The sequence below is a fragment of the Pituophis catenifer genome, unplaced genomic scaffold (genome assembly GCF_029215685.1).
Source record: "Pituophis catenifer annectens isolate HBS135680 unplaced genomic scaffold, rPitCat1.0.hap2 SCAF_2, whole genome shotgun sequence".
NCBI lineage: Eukaryota > Metazoa > Chordata > Lepidosauria > Squamata > Colubridae > Pituophis > Pituophis catenifer.
Window position 1 is genome coordinate 4,117,834 of NW_027256882.1, and position 20,143 is coordinate 4,137,976.

General features: G+C 47.2%; 1 protein-coding gene across 2 annotated transcripts in view; it reads right to left on the reverse strand.

Moving 5' to 3' along the window:
* Positions 1-20,143, reverse strand: part of LOC139311591 (zinc finger protein 721-like) — a 131,818-nt gene that overhangs the window by 7,572 nt on the left and 104,103 nt on the right. The window contains exons 1-3 of one of the 2 annotated variants that reach the window (XM_070936055.1): positions 17,946-18,427; positions 17,576-17,690; positions 8,155-8,222 (exon numbers count right to left, since the gene is read on the reverse strand). The exons of the other annotated variant lie outside the window; for it this stretch is intronic. Of the exons in view, the coding sequence (XP_070792156.1) occupies positions 8,155-8,222; positions 17,576-17,690; positions 17,946-18,359 (597 nt within the window). The 5' untranslated portion in view covers positions 18,360-18,427. Of the gene's footprint in view, positions 1-8,154; positions 8,223-17,575; positions 17,691-17,945; positions 18,428-20,143 lie in introns of those variants that run through there. 2 annotated transcript variants of the gene reach the window in all.

The window sequence follows — 20,143 nt, forward strand, 5'->3', positions numbered from 1 at the left end:
ATGGTCCCACGCTATCCAGGCCATTTTCAGTCTCAGCTGGATACCACCATCATTTTCCATCTACTCTCCATTGGATCATCTCCTGATATGCCCACTGCACTAACTCTGTAAACCGACTTATACTTCTGGACCTATGGATTGGCATTGCTCTATCTGTCCTCCCTAACTGAAAGGAGAAGTTTACCTTAGGTATGAGTATTGAGGGAGTCAGCCTCGGCTATTATTTCCATCGTTTCTGGACTATTCTTGGACTCCTCCCACTGCCATGAAGGCAGTGGCGTTTTCCAATGTATACTACCTAAGACTTATATACTTTTCCGTTGGACTCTTAAATCATCATGGTTGATCCCCTGGTTATAAGCCATAACTACTCCCAGTAACAAATGTATTCGGTGTCGGAACTCCTCGCCCTGCGAGATTCTCCCCACTCGCAGGTTTGGCCCTCCACATTATCGAGGGCCTATCTCGATGACGGACTTTGGAGTCCAGAGAGATGGCATGGAGCAAGGAAGAATTTGTGGGGTTTTTTAGGGAAATTTTTTAAGATTTTAAGGGGTTCTGGGAGGGGGGTTTGTAATGATCTTTCTAGAGAAATTGGGAAGAAGACTCTGGGGGATGGGGGGGGAAATCCACCAGGGTCAGAGCCGAGCCCGGCACAGGGTAACGATTTGGGAGGTGTTGGTCGAGGGACTGGGAAAGGGATGGGGGACGATACCTATGAGGTTTGTACCATCAGCACGGTAGATGGGAGGGGCAGATATGGCGGGAGCAGGGGACCATATCATGTGTTGGGGGCTCGCACTCGCTGTTTGAGAGCAATTGCTTGCCCCGGTCCCCATGGCTCCTCTTGGAGACTAGGTGGCTTAGATACTCAGGATCTGGGCCTTCGGCTGATGTTATGCAATGCCAGGTCCGTGGTTAATAAGGCCCCCCTCATTCACGATCTTATACAAGAGGGAGGAGCGGACCTGGCGGGTATTACGGAGACCTGGTTGGGCCCGGAGGGTGGCGTCCCTCTGGTTGAAATGTGCCCACCAGGCTTCAGAGCATTCCATCAGCCGAGGGCCCAGGGGAGGGGCGGGGGGGGTGGCGGTTATTATTAACGAGGATCTGGATCCGAGGGAGACCACTGTGCCTCAGATAGCCGGATGTGAGTCCCTCCTTGTGAGGTGGGGCCGTGGGGTTCAGATGGGCTTGTTGCTTACGTACCTGGCTCCCTGCCGCGTGGCAACAGCCCTTCCTGAGCTACTCGACGTGATAGCCACGGTGGCAGTAGATACACCCAGGCTTTTAGTCATGGGTGATTTCAACTTGCCATCTGTCGGTGAAACGTCTGAGGTGGCTCGGGAGTTCATGGCTTCCATGACGGCCATGGACCTGACCCAGTTAGTTCATGGCCCTACTCACAGGGGAGGTCACACTCTGGATCTGATTTTTGTCTCTGGCCAGTGGTTGAGTGGTCTTGTTATAGGGGATATAGACATGGAACCCTTGTCATGGACTGACCACTCACTCCTTCGCCTAGATCTTCGAACCGCGACCCCTCGCCGCAGGGAGGCGGACCCAATTAGATGGATCCGCCCCAGGCGCCTGATGGATCCTGATAGGTTCCAGACGGAGCTTGGGCCATTTCCTGAGGATCTAGCACATGACTCGGCCGAGGACCTGGTAGCCGCCTGGGATCGGGCGGCTGGTGGGGCCTTGGACCGAGTTGTGCCTTTGCGGCCTCTGACCCGATGCCGATCCCGGGTGGCTCCTTGGTTTACTGAGGAGCTGAGGGAAATGAAGCGCCGGAAAAGACGCCTGGAGAGCGGTTGGAGGGCCAGTCTCGCTGAATCTGATCGAACACTGGTAAGGTCGCATATTAAGGCCTACCTAGTGGCGATAAAGACGGCAAAGTCTAACTACTTTTCCGCCTCTATTGCGTCATCAGGGAATCGTCCGGCCGCCCTGTTTAGGGTGACCCGCGCCCTGCTCCATCTGGGAGTGCGGGAGGATCCCTTAGAAGGCAGGGCGGAGGATTTCGGACAATACCTGTATGACAAAATCGCTCAGATCCGGGGGGATTTGGACTCTGACTGGGTAGATCAGGGCAGGGTGACGAGGAACAGTCTTGAGAATGTTATCTGGGAGGAGTTTGATGCTGTGACTCCCGATGATGTGGACAGGATTTTGGGGAGACTTAGTGCGGCCACATGTTTACTGGACCCGTGTCCCTCCTGGTTGGTACTGGCTTCCCGGGAGGTTACACGAGGCTGGCTCCAGGGCGTTATTAATGCTTCCTTGAGTGAGGGTCACTTCCCCGCTGCCCTGAAAGAGGCGGTGGTGAGGCCTCTCCTCAAGAAGCCGTCCCTGGATCCAGCAATATTGGCTAACTATCGTCCTGTCTCCAACCTTCGCTTCATTGCGAAGGTTGTTGAGAGTGTGGTCGCGCAACAGTTTCCACAATTCCTGGAGGAAACATCCTATCTGGATCCGTTCCAGTCAGGTTTCAGGTCTGGGCACAGCACGGAAACGGCATTGGTCGCGTTGGTCGATGATCTCTGGAGGGCTCGGGACAGGGGTTATTCCTCTGTTCTGGTCCTATTAGATCTCTCAGCGGCTTTTGATACCATCGACCATGGTATCATGCTGCACCGGCTGGAAGAGTTGGGGGTGGGAGGCACCGTGTTACGGTGGTTCTCCTCCTTTCTCTCCGACCGGTCACAGTTTGTGTTGGCAGGGGGGCAGAGGTCGACCTCGAGGCCTCTCATTTGTGGAGTGCCGCAGGGATCGGTCCTCTCGCCCCTTCTGTTCAACATTTATGTGAAGCCACTGGGCGAGATCATCCGTGGCTTTGGGGTGAGATACCACCAGTACGCTGATGACACCCAGCTGTACATCTCCACCCCAGGCCACCCCAACGATGCCCTTGAAGTGATGTCCCAGTGCCTGGAGGCTGTGCGGATCTGGATGGGGAGGAACAGGCTCAGGCTCAACCCTTCCAAGACTGAGTGGCTGTGGCTCCCGGCATCCCGATATAGTCAGTTGACTCCATCACTGACTATTGGGGGCGAGTCTTTGGCCCCCACTGAAAGGGCTCGCAATCTGGGAGTCCTCCTGGATAGGCAGCTGTCTTTGGAGGAACATCTGACGGCTGTTACCAGGGGGACCTTTTATCAGGTTCGCCTGATTCGCCAGTTGCGGCCCTTTCTTGATCGGGATTCCCTGTGCACAGTCACTCACGCCCTCGTCACCTCTCGCCTTGACTACTGTAACGCTCTCTACATGGGGCTCCCCTTGAAGAGCACCCGGAGGCTCCAGCTGGTCCAGAATGCAGCAGCGCGGGTAGTGATGGGAGCAACATGGCGCTCCCATGTAACACCACTCCTGCGCGAGCTGCACTGGCTCCCGGTGGTCTTCCGGGTGCGCTTCAAGGTGTTGGTTATCACCTTTAAAGCGCTCCATGGCATAGGGCCTAGCTATCTCCGAGACCGCCTGCTGCTACCGATGACCTCCCATCGACCCGTGCGCTCCCACAGAGAGGGCCTCCTCAGGGTGCCATCAGCCAAACAATGTAGGCTGGTGGCCCCCAGGGGGAGGGCTTTCTCTGTGGGGGCTCCCACCCTCTGGAATCAGTTGCCCACGGAGATAAGAAGAATCCAGGACCTCAATGCCTTCCGTCGTTCCCTGAAAACCTATCTTTTTCAGCAAGCCGGGTTGGCTTAAGAAGAAATTTTTAAAATTTTTAAATCCTTTTAATTAGTCTGCGATTTTAATTTTTTGGGCCAAATTTTATATATATTTTTAAATGTTTTAATATTTGTATTCTATGTTTTTTATCTTGGCTGTACACTGCCCTGAGTCCTCAGGGAGAAGGGCGGTATATAAATTCGAAATTAAATTAAATTAAATTAAATTAAATTGCAATTGATGAGAAACACGACGATAAAGCACAAAGGGAGAGAAGTAGTGGCACTGAAACAAATTCCAAGAAGAGTGACAGACCTGAGAAAAGAATATCAATTTCTCACGAAATGTTTGATAAAGAGAGGAATAAATTATAGATGGTTGATTCCAGGAGGAATATTGGTGAATTGGCAAGAGCAAAGATTAGACTCAACAGAGAAAGCAGAGTTATTTTATAAACAGTACATAGATTTTCAACAGGAAGAAAGATTGAGAGATGAAAAAGGGGATGGACGACAGGAGAAGAAAGAACAGCCAAGAGAGATAACGAGAGAACAAGAAGAGAGAATGATAAGAGAAGGAGCAAGAGCGAAATAAGTTAAAGAACAAAGGGAGATAAGAATGACTAGATCGACAAAACAAGTAAATAAATAAGAAATGGAAGAAGAAATTGGAAGAAGACTGCCCATGCTTGAAGATGGCCACGAATTGCCACTGAGCTTACCCCATGGGGAGAGTTTTGGCTTCCTTGGAGGGTTCAGGGCCCCGCAGCCTGTCTCTGGGCTCTGATATGGCCGTTGACGCTACTGAGGGCTCGACGGGGCTGCCCAGGAGTGCTCAAAGTTGCCGGTGAGAGATGCAGTGAGCGCCGGAGGGAGACACGGGGCCAGCTGATCGGCGGCAAACGAATGGAGGCAAGGGCGCGGCCGGCGCAGTCGGACTGCTGGGAAGACGCCGGTGGGAAAGACCAGGCTGCGCCGAGGGAGCTGTGACTGAGGAAACTCTGGAGGGTAGCCAAGGTAGATATGGGCTGCCTCAGGATTCCGTGGTGCTAGTGGAATGCCTCTACTGTACTGGTGGGGTGTCTCTGAGGCTGCTGTTGAAGCTGCTGTAGCCGTCGCCACGGATGCCACTGGACTCCTGACTCTATATGTGATCTTCTGGCAGCTGGAGAAGTGGAGGCTGCTGGATAATAGGGTCCCCCCCTCCCCTTGAAAGAGGCGGTGGTGAGGCCTCTCCTCAAGAAGCCTTCCCTGGACCCGGCAGTGTTGTCGAATTATCGTCCGGTCTCCAACCTTCGCTTTGTGGCGAAGGTTATTGAGAGTGTGGTTGCGCGACAGCTCCCCCAGCACCTGGATGAAACAGCGTATCTGGATCCGTTCCAGTCGGGCTTCAGGCCTGGGTACAGCATGGAAATGGCATTGGTCGCGTTGGTGGATGATATCTGGAGGGCTCGGGACGGGGTTGCTCCTCTGTCCTGGTCCTATTAGATCTCTCAACGGCTTTTCATACCATCGATCATGGTATCATGCTGCAACGCCTCGAGGGGTTGGGAGTGGGTGGCACAGTTTTATGGCACAGTTTTACAGTGGTTAACCTCCTACCTCTCGGGTTGTACGCAAGCGGTGTTGGCAGGGGGGCAGAGGTCGACCATGAGGCCCCTCACTTGTGGGGTGCCCCAGGGGTCAGTCCTCTCGCTCCTTCTGTTCAACATTTACATGAAATCGCTGGGAGAGATCATCCGTGGTTTTGGGGTGGGGTATCATCAGCATACTGATGATACCTTTTAGATACCAGCTTTTTATATCCACCCCGAACCAGCCCAGTGATGCCCTTGACGTGATGTCCCGGTGCCCAGAAGCGGTACGGATCTGGATGGGAAGTAACAGGCTTCAACTTAACCCGGTCAAGACCGAGTGGCTGCAGATACCGGCATCTCGGGCCAAGCAAGAGGTTCCAATGCTGTCTATTGGGGGCAAGGTGTTGGACTCACGGCTGAGTTTGGAGGATCATATCACGGCTGTAACCAGGGAGCGTTTGCCCAGGTTCACCTGGTGCACCAGTTGCGCCCATACTTGGACCGAGATGCCCTACGCACAGTCACTTATGTGCTAGTCACCTCCCTGATCGACTACTGCAATGCTCTCTACCTGGGGCTGCCCTTGAGGACCACCCGGAGGCTTCAGCTGGTGCAGAATGCGGCCGCGCGGGTTGTTGCACGAGGGACCCGATACTCCCATGTTACAGCACTCCTGCGCGGCTTGCATTGGTTGCCGGTTGCCCTCCGGGTGAGATTCAAGGTGCTGGTGCTAACCTAAAAAGCCCTTCATTGCTTAGGTCCAGGCTATTTATCGGACCACCTGCAACTAGCATCAACTTCCCATCGCCCGGTACGCTCTCACAGAGAGGGCCTACTCAGGGTGCCGTTGGCTAGACAATGTCGGCTGGCGACCCCCCGGAGTAGAGCCTTCTCTGTGGGTGCCCCCACCCTTTGGAATCAACTTCCCTTGGAGCTCCGGCTAGCCCCTGACCTTCGTACCTTCTGCCGTGAATTGAAAACCTGGTTATTTATGTCCCCCGGCCTGGACTGACGGGGTAGTATATTTTAACTTCTTTAAAAAAATATTTTTTGATATTTTTTATGTGTATTTGTTGTTTTTACAGTCACTTGGTCGCTTGTCGTTGTGAGCCGCCCTGAGTCCTTGGAGATAGGGCGGCATACAAATTGTATAAAATAAATAAATAAATAAATAAATGAATGAATGAATGAATGAATGAATGAATGAATGAATGAATAAATAAATAAATAAATATAAAGAACATTTATATAAAATGTTTAATAAATGGCATATGCCACCAGAAAGATTGGCAAAAATGTTTAACGATAAATCAGTCAAGTGTTGGAAATGTTGGCATTTGCCGGGATCATATTATCATATGTGGTGGTCATGTACGGAAGCAAAACATTATTGGTCCAGAGGGTTGGAGGAAATGTTACATAAATCTATAGAATTAAAACCAGAGGTTTATTTTTAATTGGGTATTCTGCCAGAGAGATACAGCAAAGAAGAAGTGTATTGAATTATACATATAATAACAGTAGCAAGAATTGTATTTGTGCAAAATTGGAAAACAGAAAAAATCCCGTCAGAAGATGAAGTAATAAAAAAGATTTTAGACTGTGTGGAAATGAATAGATTAATTCTAAGAATAAAAGATAAAGAGGAATCGGTGTATTTAAAGACATGGGGAGGGTTTTATGTATGGTTAGAAAAGAAATATGAATGAAAGATGATAGATACATGATTTAGATAATAGGAAGTTAAATGAGGGAGAGGACAAAAAGAAATAGAAACCGAGATGACACCAGATTAAATAGAAAAGGGGGATGGGAGGGGGGAAAAGAAAGAAGATTATAAGTATAAATGTACAATTATGAGGATAAAAGTGACAGATTGGACCGGGTACAGGAGTAGGAGAGAAGGTGAGAAAGGGGGAAAAGAGGGGAGGAGTGGGGGAAAACAAGGGAAAAGAGGAAAGAGGAAGAAGAGAAGGAGGGAGAAAGTAGAAGAGGAAAGGAGGGAGGGAAGGGAAAGAAAGGAGGAGAAGGAGAAGGTATGTTGTGAAATGAGGGAAAACAAAGAGTAGAAGAGCAACCCCAAATTATTATTATTATTATTACTTATTTATTTAATTTATATACCGCCCTCCTCAGGGCGGTGCACAGCCAAGAATAAAAAACATACCAATATAAAAATTAAAATCAAGTAAAAGAATTATACAGCTTTGGCCCACAATTTAAAACAATCCAATTAAGACCCAATTTACACTTAAAAAGCTAAAAAAAAGCTAAAAAAGGAGCTAAAAAAAGGAGCTAAAAATGTAATTAAAATGCCTTATTTTTATGCTTTCTTTATGAAAAATATGGATATGTGTGACCAATTATGTATAAGAGAATGTACATTTACATTATGTGTGTAAGAAATAAAAATAAAAAACTTTTTTTAAAAAAAGCAATCAACCAATGGAACAGAAGTTACATGGGAGCTTCATCACTGGGAGCTTTCAAGAACAGACTAAACTGCCACTTCTCAGAAATGGTGTAGTGAGGTTGGACTAGATGACCTACAAGGTCCTTTCCAACTCTTTTAATCTGTACCTTAGGAGGTTGATAAATTAAAAAAAGAAAGGTGGTCTAGCAATTCCTGCCACCGTGATACATTTATTCCTAATTCTTGAAGGACTTTAAAAGGAGTGCTTCTTGTAAAGGCAAATTTGGAGGAGCACCTAGCAGAACAAGATGACCAGAGGAAGCTATGCTGGCTGACAGCAACTTCAACCTGCTATTCTGCTCTCCATGTTGCGGAAGGACACAAAAATAATCCAGTCCAAACAAGGGGGGGAAATAGAAGGAGAGAGAACTCTGCACACCCACTTCACTTCCTGAAGGGAGAATATAGATCTAATAACTCTTCCTTTTCTTACCTGATTTAGAGGTTCAGCCGCTGATTGATCGCCGTCATGAAAACCAGAAAAATTCTTTCTTTCTTTCTCTGTAAGGAATAAATAATTTCAAAATAAATATTTATTTATTTTAGACATTTAGAAAATATTTAATTTATTTATTTTAGACATTTTTTTTAAAGTATACTTTATTAGTTTTATGGTTAAAAACATCAAATCTCTACTAAAATCAGAGGTGCAGTGTTTGTACATATTTACAAAGTATACATCAGGCAAACTTCGCACTTAAATTGCAGGAAATAAGCATACCCTGACATCATGATTTAATCCTATTGTTTAACCATTCGTACCACTTTCCCCATACTACATGGTATTTTGATTCCTCATCGTTATTTAGCTCATTCGTTAGTTTTGACATTTCTGCGCACTCTAAAATTTATTTATTAAAATTTCCTCTGGTGGTGTGGTTTTATCTTTCCAAAATTTCGCATAGACTAATCTGGTCGCTGTTGTTATATGAATTATAAGTTGGATTTTATCTTTAGTATACCCATCCCTAGATCCTCGCCTTCTTTCTCTCCCATAAAAATTTCCTAACACTTTTATTCAAATCTGGAAAGAATTTTTTGTCTAAACTCACCGGTATGCTTTGGTATAGAAATACAATTTTGGGGAGGATATTCATCTTAATTGCTGCTATTTTACCCGTGAAAGACAATTTTAGCTTTTTCCATCTATCTAAATCCTGGTGTATTTTTTGTAGTAGTGGGGTATAATTATCTTCTTTTAATGATGAATACCTCGAAGTTATCCAAATTCCTAAATATTTTGTTTTCTTCACTACCTGGAGACCTAAAGATTCTTCCAACTTTTTCTTATATGCTTCTGTTACATTTTTCACTATTATTTTGGTTTTTGTTTTATTAAGTTTAAAGCCAGCAACTTCTCCATACTTCTGTATTTCCTGAAGTAATTTTAGGCCAGTTTCTAATGGGTCTTCTGTTATTAGAGCCACATCACCTGCAAAGGCTTGTGTTTTGAAAATTTCTTTCCTAATCTTTAGTCCTGTGATTTCTTTATTAGATCTAATCTTCCTAAGTAACACTTCTAACGCCGAGATGAAAAGTAGAGGGGATAGGGGGCATCCCTGCCTTACTCCCTTTTGAATCTGAAATGTTCAAGTCTTGTCCCCATTTATTAGTATACTCGCCCTCTGTTTGTTTATTTATTTTTTATTTTATTTTATATTGGATTTCTATACCGCCCTTCTCCCTGAGGACTCAGGGCGGTGTACAGCCAGATTAAAAAACATACAGAACAAATATTAAAAACAATTAAAAGATATATAAATTTGGCCCAATTAAAACTCATTTACCAATTAAAAACGTTTAAAACATTTAAAAACAGTTAAAAATTTCATCTTAAGCCAGCCCGGCTTGTTTAAATAAATGGGTTTTAAGGGCGCGACGGAAGGCACTGAGGTCTTGGATTCTCCTTATCTCTGGGGGGAGCTGATTCCAGAGGGTAGGTGCCCCCACAGAGAAGGCTCTCCCCCTGGGGGTCACCAGCCTACATTGTCTGGCTGATGGCACCCCGAGGAGGCCCTCTCTGTGGGAGCGCACAGGTCGATGGGAGGTCATTTCTTTTGCAAGTATGAGCTCTGGGTCAAAAGTTAAGCTTTCTGGCTGAGTTGAGTCCTACTGCCAATTCTGAGATACAGCTTTCGTCTAACTCCTCAGGGAGAGCTCGTGTTTGAAAATTGAATGTGTTTTTTGCTTTTCAGACCGTGGGTTACATGAATATATGTTGTGATAAATATTCTCAATCATTTTCCTAAAATTTGCCCCAAATCCCATTAAATTAATTTGATTAACCATAAAGCTCCAATTCAGGTTATCGAACGCCTTTTGGGCGTCCACAAACACTAGCGCCAACTGCTTTTCGGGATGTTGCTCATAATACTCTATAACATTTAATACCGTTCTCAGATTGTCCCTCATTAGTCTCCCTGGAAGGAATCCATTCTGGTCTTTGTGGATCCAAAGGTTTAAAAAAATTTTCACCCTCTCCGCTATTATACTCATAAACAATTTATAATCTGAATTTAGTAAGGAGATGGGTCTATAATTTGCAATTTGTTTCGGATCGGAACCTTCTTTCAATATGAGTGTGAGGTGCGCTTCCCTCCATGTATCCGGGATTCTTGTACCCACCAAGACTTCATTAAAGATTTCTAATAATTCTAATTGCAATGCAATGTTAAATTTTATATAAATTTCCCCTGGGAGTCCATCTGGACCTGGGGTTTTATTCTTTTTAATTTTAGTAAGAGCACTTTTGAGTTCCTCTATTGTAATTTTATTGTTCAACATTTCCCTCTCTTCTTCTGTTATATGAGGTAGACTAGCTTCCATCAGATATTGTTCCACTTTATCTGGCTCAATCTCTTCCTCTTTGTATAGAGCTTCGTAAAATTCTCTTGTTCTTTCTAATTTATCCTCTTCCTTCGTCAGGAGGTTACCCTTAGAATCTTCTAATACAAGAATTTGACTTTTTTCATTTTCTTTTTTTAATTTATATGCAAGCCACCTTCCGGACTTATTAGCGTTCTCAAAGTAGTAATGCTTTGTTCTTTTTATTTTTTGCGCTATCTCCTCCTGTTCCAAAATATTCAACCTATGTCTCGCCATCATCCACTTTTGTTTAGCCACCTCGTCTCCCGGGTTTTGCAGTAGTTTATTTTCCGCTTCTTCTAACCTTTTGATGTGGACCTCCCTAGCCTTCCTTTTTTCTTTATTTTTAAACGCCATATACGATATAGCTACTCCTCTCACATAAGCCTTCATAATATCCCAAACAATTTCTCTAGCCGTACCTTAATTACCATTTTCTGTAAAAAAGCGCTTTACTTCTTCATTCAGTTTAAATATAAACTTTTTTTCCTTCAGTAAATTCGTCTGTAATCTCCATCTCTGTTGTTTCCTCTTAGTCATATAATGCCAATTTATTTCGAGGAGCTTGTGATCTGCCCAGGCATTTGTGCTCATATCGACCTTCTTAATTTCCAATCCTAGTTTCCTGGTAGCCCATACCATATCTATTCTAGACCAGGAATTCTGCGGGTTCGAGTAGAAAGTGTATTGTCTATCAGAAGGATGCAATGTTCGCCACATATCAATTAGGTTTAATTCATCCACCAAATCAAAAAAACTTTTTGGCAAAGATGTCCTTTTATTTTTTTTAATTTTCCTTTTGTAATCTCTGTCTGGGTCTACAATACCGTTAAAGTCGCCTAACATACATATTTCATTGTGCGCCCATTTTCCTAACTGTTCATGTAATTTTCGATAGAATTGTCCCTGTTTTTTATTCGGGGCATATACCCACACCAACATCATTTTAGAGTTACCACTCGTTACCTCTATCATTAGGATTCTCCCTTTAGCATCTTTATATTTTAGTTCTGCCTCTATTCCTTCTTCCGACATACATAGCAACCCCCCCTTTTTCTTTTCTCTCCTAAGGACACAAATACTTTGCCGAATTTAGTATATTCTAGAAAAATTATTATTATTATTATTATTACTATTATTATTATTATTATTATTATTATTATCATTTAAGCCATTGACATTTAGAGATAGGATTTTTATATCATTCATTCATTATATCCTTCATTCCTAATGTTTGTGTCTAATTCCTAGTTCTTGTTTGTTTTTAAGGTTACTGCTCTTACCGGTCTAGTTTTTTTTCCTTTTTCTTCTTCTTCTTTTTGGTTTTGACAGGGAACAAGAGAAGAATATATATGTACGTATATATATCAGTTTGCAACCAGTGTCAAATTTATTGTAAAAACGGGGTTCTTCCTCCTTTCTCCCCTCCTTTTTCAGATATCAAGTAAATGACGTTCTTTAGAGTTCTTTAATACTCAGCCTCCACAGACTTCCAAGTCTTGCAAATCAGTTATTGACAATGTTCTCTATGGTTTTCTACTGCTAGATTGTCCGATGTCAGCCTCTCCCGTTGTCTCCAGACTAATCCTTATAATGGCTGCACTTCCTGTTCTTCTAGGACGCTCAGACCTCTCTCCAACTAACACACTCTCCGATCAGTCTGTAACAGTAGGCAACAAAATAAAGGTTCTTCAAAGCTCTTATCCCTTTCTCTGCTCTCTCCACCAAACCTCTTCTCACGCCGTTAATCCCAGTAATCACTTTCTCCTCTCTGCTGGCTCGTCGGGTTCTCTCGTTTGCAGTCCGCTCATTCAGATCCAGTCGCCGCTCGCTCTCTTCTGAGACTTTCACACCCGACTCCACCAGCCCCTTCCTCCGATATCGCTCACACCGACAGGGAAAGATATGGTAATCCTATTTCGCCACTGCAACCTCCGATCTCCCGTCTTGTTGCTGGTTACCACCGCTTCAGGTCCGCCATTGACCGGCAGACTCATGCGTGCTAGGTTGACAGAGCCGCCCGGTCTTGCGAAAAGTGATTGCATTTTGAGTGGCAGGGAGCCGCAGCAGAGGGGCGAAAGAGCCACATATATTTCCAGAGCCGCAGATTGCTGACCCCTGTCCTAGGGGATGAGACCCGCAACATTCCCTGCCTCCACACTCTGGTGGGTCGGGCAGACGTAACCGGTAAGAGACGGTCCCTCAGATAATCCACAGAAAACACCGAGAGCCACAAAACCTGGGTGGGTGTGGCCAACTTGACATCACTCACCTCCAGCAGTCACATGACACCCCCTCAGCCATGCCTACCCAGCCAGTCATTAGGGCAGAGAACGAGTTGTTAAAAAACACTGGGAACAACAAAATCCTTTTGACATATCTCTCTCTCCTCTGCCTCCTTCCCTCTCCTCTCTCTCTGTCTCTCTGTCTCTCCACCTCTCTCTGTACCTCTCTGTCTCTGCCCTGGCCGCTTCTCCACCACCCGCCATCGCCCTTACCTTCTCAGGTCAGGCGAGGAGTGGCTGGGAGTGTCTGGGGGGGAGGGCGAAGCCAGCCAGAGGTGGGATCACCTGACAGGGAGCCACAGCAGAGGGCCCAAAGAGCTTCTTGTGGGTCCGGAGCCACAGGTTGCTGACCCCTGGTCTAGGAGAACCTCCAAATTAGGCACAAGGTCTGCTAGGGGTAGTGCCACCCCATCCAAGACCAGAAGTGGCAATTCTCCCTTGGCCAACGAACCCCAAACCCAGAGCTACTCAGTCTTGCCAGGGTTTAGTTTCAACCCGTTGCTCCCCATCCAGCCCCTAACAGCCACGGGTTATGACTACTTCAGCTTCAACCACAACAATACACGAGCACACAATAGATACAAAGTTATGGAAAACTGCACTAAACTTAATTGCAGTAAATATGACTTCAGTAACAGAGTCACTAATGCCTGGAATGCACTACCATACTCTATTGTTTCTTCCCCTAAACCCCAAAACTTTAACCTTAGACCATCTACTGTCGACCTCACCCCATTCCTAAGAAGGCGAGTGCATAAGCGTACCAGCATGCCTACCGTCCCTCTCCTAATGTTCCCTTTTATATGTATCCATTTCATGTATTCATAATTATGCTTATACTTATATCTGTTAATTATTACATGCTTGACTATATATATATATATATATATATATATATATATATATATATATATATATATATATATATATATATACCGTATTTTCCGGTGTATAAGACGACTGGGCGTATAAGACGATCCCCTACTTTTCCTGTTAAAATATAGGGTTTGGGCTATACTCGCTGTATAAGACTACCCCTCTTCCAACGCACACCAAATAAAAATTTAAAAATATCAGATTTGATTTCAATATGGTATTTCATACCAGGTTTTTTTCCTGTCACCCTGTCCTGTCACCCATGCAGCCTTGATGAGATTGGCACAGCTTCCCCTCAATGTTGTTGGCACTCCCGTAGCGTCATCGGTCAGCGCCGGCAACTCAGATTTGGGAAGCTGTGCCGATCTCGTCAAGGCTGCATGCCGCTGAATGCTGGACCCATCTGGTTGCTGAGTGGAGCTTCCCCCAGGCATCCAGGTGGATATTACCAACGCTCTGACTTCCCCAGCTGACCCCCAGTGATGGCGAGCCCCAGCTGTCTGGGGAAATGCCCACCTTTGAGTGATTTTTTAAAAAACTTGTTTCCCCCTAGCTTTAAATTAGGATACTAGATGGACAGGCTTTGGGTTGGAAATTATGTCCATGTTTGGTAGTATGTTTACATATTGTTGGTCTTTTATCTTGTGAAGAGACCCAACATTCTGGTCTAGGGTACATATAATAGATTTTTGCAATTGAGTTCCCTATAAATGAGAGGATCAGTGGAAATAAGGTTAGTTTTATTTAATAGGTAACAAAGGCTAATAAAGAGCATTCTAAATATAGTTTATTATTACCTAAACTAGGTTGTTTTATTTCACTGCAATGAAGAAGGTGAAACTAGTTTGCTGGGTTGAACATGTACTGTTTAATGTTGTGCTGGCTGGGGATTGTATGAATTGAAATCAAAACACACCTGGAGGATTCAAGTTTGGAACATGCAATTGTAGAAAGTTACTCTCAGTGAAGGTCATCCCTAACTCTAGAAATGTGCATTTGAACGGCTTCTTTTGGAGCTACAATGCCTTTTTTCTCTTGCGGGATGGGCAAAGTTTTACGGAGTGCCTTATTTGGCGATGTGCTATATGAGCAATTGGATAACATTCTCCATACGGTCCTTTTTTTAAAGTACAGCGAGGTAGGCTGGAAGAGCCGAGGAGGACTTGCATGCACGATCGCCTCCCCAAAGTGCCCCACAGCAAGAAGGTCGAAACTGAAGCGAGGCATTTATCTGCTTTTGGTGAAGGCGCTAAGAACCGCTTCTAACGTGGAAGTTTGGAAGCTGGTTCCTTCAACGGATTTTGTTCCCCAATGTATTTCCCCAAGAAATTCTCAGCCTCCAGCCGAAGGGGGGGGGGTTGACTTTGAAACTGGATCCCCTCCTGCGTCTTCGCTTCTGCACTGGCCGATGCCGTGGCGAACTTAAAAGAGGTTTAATGAACTACGGCCAAGTCACAGCCTTCCCTTTTGACAGGGGATTTTTTTTCCGGGGGGGGGCGGGGAGAGTGGGAAGAAGCAGCTCCCCGAATAAAACAGATCTGCAGCATCGACAAGCCTGCAGAGAAGTTTGCACCAGAGTGGCAGAGCACTGGGTTAGTTGCCCTTTGCCGAAAGGGAATTGCGCCGGAATGTGACCAAAGAAGAGGCCCTGCAACTGATGAAAAACCCAGGCAAGCCCCCGCGGGAGAATAACTTTTCTTCCCTCGCCGCTGGGCCAGTTGGCGGGCAGAGGCCGGTCCGGCTCCTTTGCATATCCGACCCTGCAGGTTTCAGTAGAGGCTGCGAATAGGCGCGTGAGCTCGTCCTCCCTTCCCCCCTCCCTCCCGCGGCCCCGCTCCTTTCTTCCTGCGGCTCCGGGTCTGCTGCCTGCTGTCACGAAGAACCAGACTAGCTGCAGCTGGGCAGCAGCCGGGGAGGAACGGGAGGGGGCAGAGGAGCCGGGAGCAGCAGACGCAGCCTCCGCGCGCAGGAGTCAGACTGAAGGGAGGAGGAGGCGGAGGCAGCTGCTCTGCGAAAGGCAGCCCTCCGCCCTGGGGTGGGTGAGATGAAGGGGCTTTCGGAGGGAAGGTGGCGGGCAGAGGCCGGTCCGGCTCCTTTGCACATCCAACCCTGCAGGTTTCAGTAGAGGCTGCGAATAGGCGCACGAGGGGCTGGGCAGGAAGCTTGTCCTCCCTTCCCCCCTCCCTCCCGCGGCCCCACTCCTTTCTTCCCATGGCTCCGGGTCTGCTGCCTGCTGTCACGAAAAGCCAGGCTAGCTGCAGCCGGGGAGGAACAGGAGGGGGCGGAGGAGCCGGGAGCAGCAGACGCAGCCTCCGCGCGCAGGAGTCAGACTGAAGGGAGGAGGAGGCGGAGGCAGCTGCTCTGTGAAAGGCAGCCCTCCGCCCTGGGGCGGGTGAGATGAAGGGGCTTTCGGAGGGAAGGTGAGTGCGGACAGCCTGGCGGGCTTCTCCAGCCTTTGCCTGGCGGCGGGATGCGGCTGTCGCTCCCCACCAAGACAGACAGGAGTTGCTACTCCAGGACGACGACCTAGACAGCTAGCAACTAAGTGTCGGGCAAACCGATGACGCTATGGGAGTGCCGACAACATTAAGGGAAAGCTGTGCCGATCTCATCAAGGCTGCATGCCGCTGAATGCTTGACCCAGCTGGTTGCTGCGCGGAGCTTCCCCCACCATCCCAGGCATCCAGGTGGATATTACCGATGCTCTGACTTCCCCAGCTGACCCCCAGTGATGGCGAGCCCCAGCTGTCTGGGGAAGTCGGAGCGTCAGTAATATCCACCTGGATGCCTGGGATGGTGGGGGAAGCTCCGCTCAGCAACCAGCTGGGTCAAGCATTCAGCGGCATGCAGCCTTAACGAGATCGGCCCCTCAAAGTTGTCAGCGCTCCCGTAGCGTCATCGGTCAGCGACGGCAACTCAGATTCGGGTTAGAAATCTCTAGCAATGACTAGAGATGGTAGTAGCCGCTCTTACCGCTTCCATCAGTCTGTCAAGGTAGATATTGTAGGCTTATACCCGGCGTATAAGACGACCCCCGACTTTTGAGAAGATTTTCCTGTGTTAAAAAGTCGTCTTATACGCCGGAAAATACGGTATATGTTTTCACGGGTACAGGTATGCAAGTCTTGGTGTATTCGGGTCTTTTCCCATGTAAGATTGAGATCACTTTGGCAACGTTTCGGCACAATCTCATCTGCCATCATCAGGCTTATGCAAGGTGTCTTCTGCAGCAACAACCACCTTCCACAAAAATGGAATATTGGGAGACAGGTTGGAAATTATTCAATAGGGTGGAATCCAGGGATGGCTTCTTAAGAAGAGAGTGGACCACAGCCTCCTGCAAGTGCTGGGGCACTGCCCCCTCCTGTAGGGAAGCATTAATGACCACCAGTGTCCACCCACCTGTCATCTCCCCGGAAGCTTTCCCAAGCCAGGCGGGGCATGGGTCTAAAACACAGGTGCTTGCACCCACCCATACTCCCTAGGATCCTGTCCACTTCCTCAGGAGCAACAGGGTCAAACCGTTCCCAGATATCAGAGCAAGAACCTGCCTCAAAGGCTTCCATTGGGCCAGCAATCACGCCGGCATCCAACTGGGAACCAAGTTGAGCGATTTTGTCTTCCAGAAAAACCACCAATTCCCCAGCAGTCCCCTTCAGGTGGACCTCAATCTCCCCCTTACCCAAGAGGAGGAGACTCACCTAAAGAGGGTCGCTGGGAAATTATCTGCAGATGCAATTAATGTGGAGAAGTATGAATAGGAGGAGGAATCGTATAGAAGACAGAGCGAAGATAAGACAGATGGGTAATCAGAGGATCTTCAATTACCTCCTGAGGTGTCCTGACTTTGATCCTCCCAAGGGATCCTCCTGGAAAATAGCTCCTGGGGGGGATTTAATGGGTTCTTCCTTCCTTCAGGATCTCTGATCTCCACAGTGCAGCACTTCCAATAGGAAGAAGGAAAAAAGAAGCAGAATTAATGTACATCACATGAAGTAAAGTGAAATCTTATATTTGGAACACAATCTCAAAGCACCCGACATCCATCAGTGAACCTGCATGAGAAAAAAATGGAACAATGTCCCATAAGAATTGTGGGACATCTCCACATATTATGAATGTCAGACAAGTTTGGGAAGTAGGGGTGAAACATTCAAACAATTCTTTATTCCCTTTTGAGCTCCCTAAATTGTCTCACCTGCAACTCCACCTGCTCCTTCTGCTCCTCCACCTGGCTCAGGAGGAAGCCTTCCGCCAGGGCCACCGCCTGGGAGCTGGTCTCTGCTCCACACTCCCGCACCCAGCTCTCCATCTGGGGGGGCAGAATAGCCAGGAACTGCTCCAGAACCACCAGGTCCAGCATCTGGGCTTTGGTGTGCTTTTCTGGCCTCAGCCATCGCCTGGAAAAACCATGGAGTCGGCTGCAAAGTCCTCGGGGACCCTCAGCCTCCCGGTACTGGATGGAGTTCCAAGGTGGAACTTCTGAAGGGAGGATGGTTTCCTCCTCCAGGATCTCCTGCCAGGGTCTTGTCCAGAGCTTCCCCCCCTTCCCAGGCTGAGCAGCTGAAGGGCCTTTTCCGCTTCCCTCCTTTCCAAAAGGTTGTGTCTCCATCCTTTCTGTGTCCTGCAGAGCAACTGCAAATGGCTCCAAGGACTCTGGTGGGTCTCCAGATGCCTTTTCCTTCACGGGACCATTTCTGGGGCTGCAGGACTGATCCCTCCAAGGGATTCTGATTTTTTTCTTCTTCTCCCAGGAGAAAATTTTGTCTTGCAAAGACCACAAATGGCTTCCAGTTTCTGTATCTGAGATGGGAAGAAAAACAAATAGCAAGAATTAGAAAGTGGAATTCAGCCACTGAGCGACCTTCTGGGCTTCCGCAAGGCTGACCCTCCCCTCCCCCCCCCCCCCACTCGGGCTCTTTGCATGGAGAGGGCGGCCAAGGAGCATGGGATCTAGGGTTGAAGCCGGAGGAGGCCAGGCGAAAGTCTCTCCGTCCTCTGCCTCCCTCTGCACAAGGAGAGCCATCGACTCACCCGGGGCATGTCTGGATCTCCCCCCCCCCCCGCCCCCGCCAGACTCTCCCGCAGCCTCTTCGATTCCTGCGGCGCCCCAGGGGTTAAGGAGAGCGAGTGCACCATCCTAGAGCGGCAAGCTTTCATGATGTCACTTCCTTCCCGGCCACCCCTACAAAGCCAGTCATGACGTCCCCCTCCAGTGGACCAATGGGGAAGCGCCGGGAGTTCCCTTCCCTTGGCGGAGGGCGCCCCCTGGTGGATTTGGCGCAAAGTGCCAGGATTGTAGAAAGGGCGGGAAAGAGGAGCGCGTCTGAGGGAAAGGGAGAGGGCAGGGATGATGGGCTTGGGAATAGGAGAAAGGCCCCTCTCCATTGCTCCCTGATAGAGAAAGGCTTCAACGTCTCCAGAGGCGGTACTTTCTCTATCTTCCTCTCCTATCCTGTCCAGGAATCGTCTGTGGAGATGAAGAAAAATCTCTCTGGAGGATTTGAACTCACTTCCCTCAAGAACAGCCGCCCTGAAGGCTCCACAGAGATTGTGGGAGGCCTCCAAAGGGTCGAAATCCTGTCAGAAACAGCCGGGCGGTCAGAAGAGGAGGACCAGGAGGCTCTGTGGGAAAGACAGCTTGTGTCTTGCAGTTGTTGGGAACTCCCGCCTGAAGGGAGGCAGATGGGACACAGGCAGGAAGGCCACAATCAGGAAAATGATTTTATTTCTTTTTTATTTCTCTAATTCAATACATGCAGCTGCCCTTCTCAAACTATTCGCTCAGCCTCCCAGCAAAGGGGGGAGGAGAAAGGGCAGGGACCCCCTCCGGTCTCTTCTGATGAAAGAAAAGGAAGATCTGATGAAAGAAAAGGAAAAAAAAAAGAAAAGGAATAGAAAGCTAAACTATGATGATGAAAACCATTTTTACATAGGCATTGAGTAGGAAATTCACCTCAAGAAATGTGACTAGGAAGCTTAAGCCCCTTGGAAAATTTAAGTCAGGGATATTAGACAATAAATGAAAAGAGAGAAAGAAAAGGAAAAAGCAAAACAAGAAAAGCTAAAGACTCCATTGCTATGAAAACATTTGACCAGATTTGGAGTCAACAATGACACACACAGGTTAGCTACAGTGAGCAAAACAAAATTTAAAAAGATGGAAAAGTGGTTGAAAATCCATTTTAAAAAATGGAATAATCTTTAATCATGCAACGAAGATAATTTTATGCATGTTTAACAAGTAACTACACAACTGATAGTTACTTAATTTTAAGTTACCTTGATATTATGGCAAACCATAAAAAGACAAAAATATGGCCTTAATGCTTAAAAAATATATTTTCCCCATGCATTTGTTTCAGCTTCTGTTCATTCTGGCCCCTTGCTTGAAAG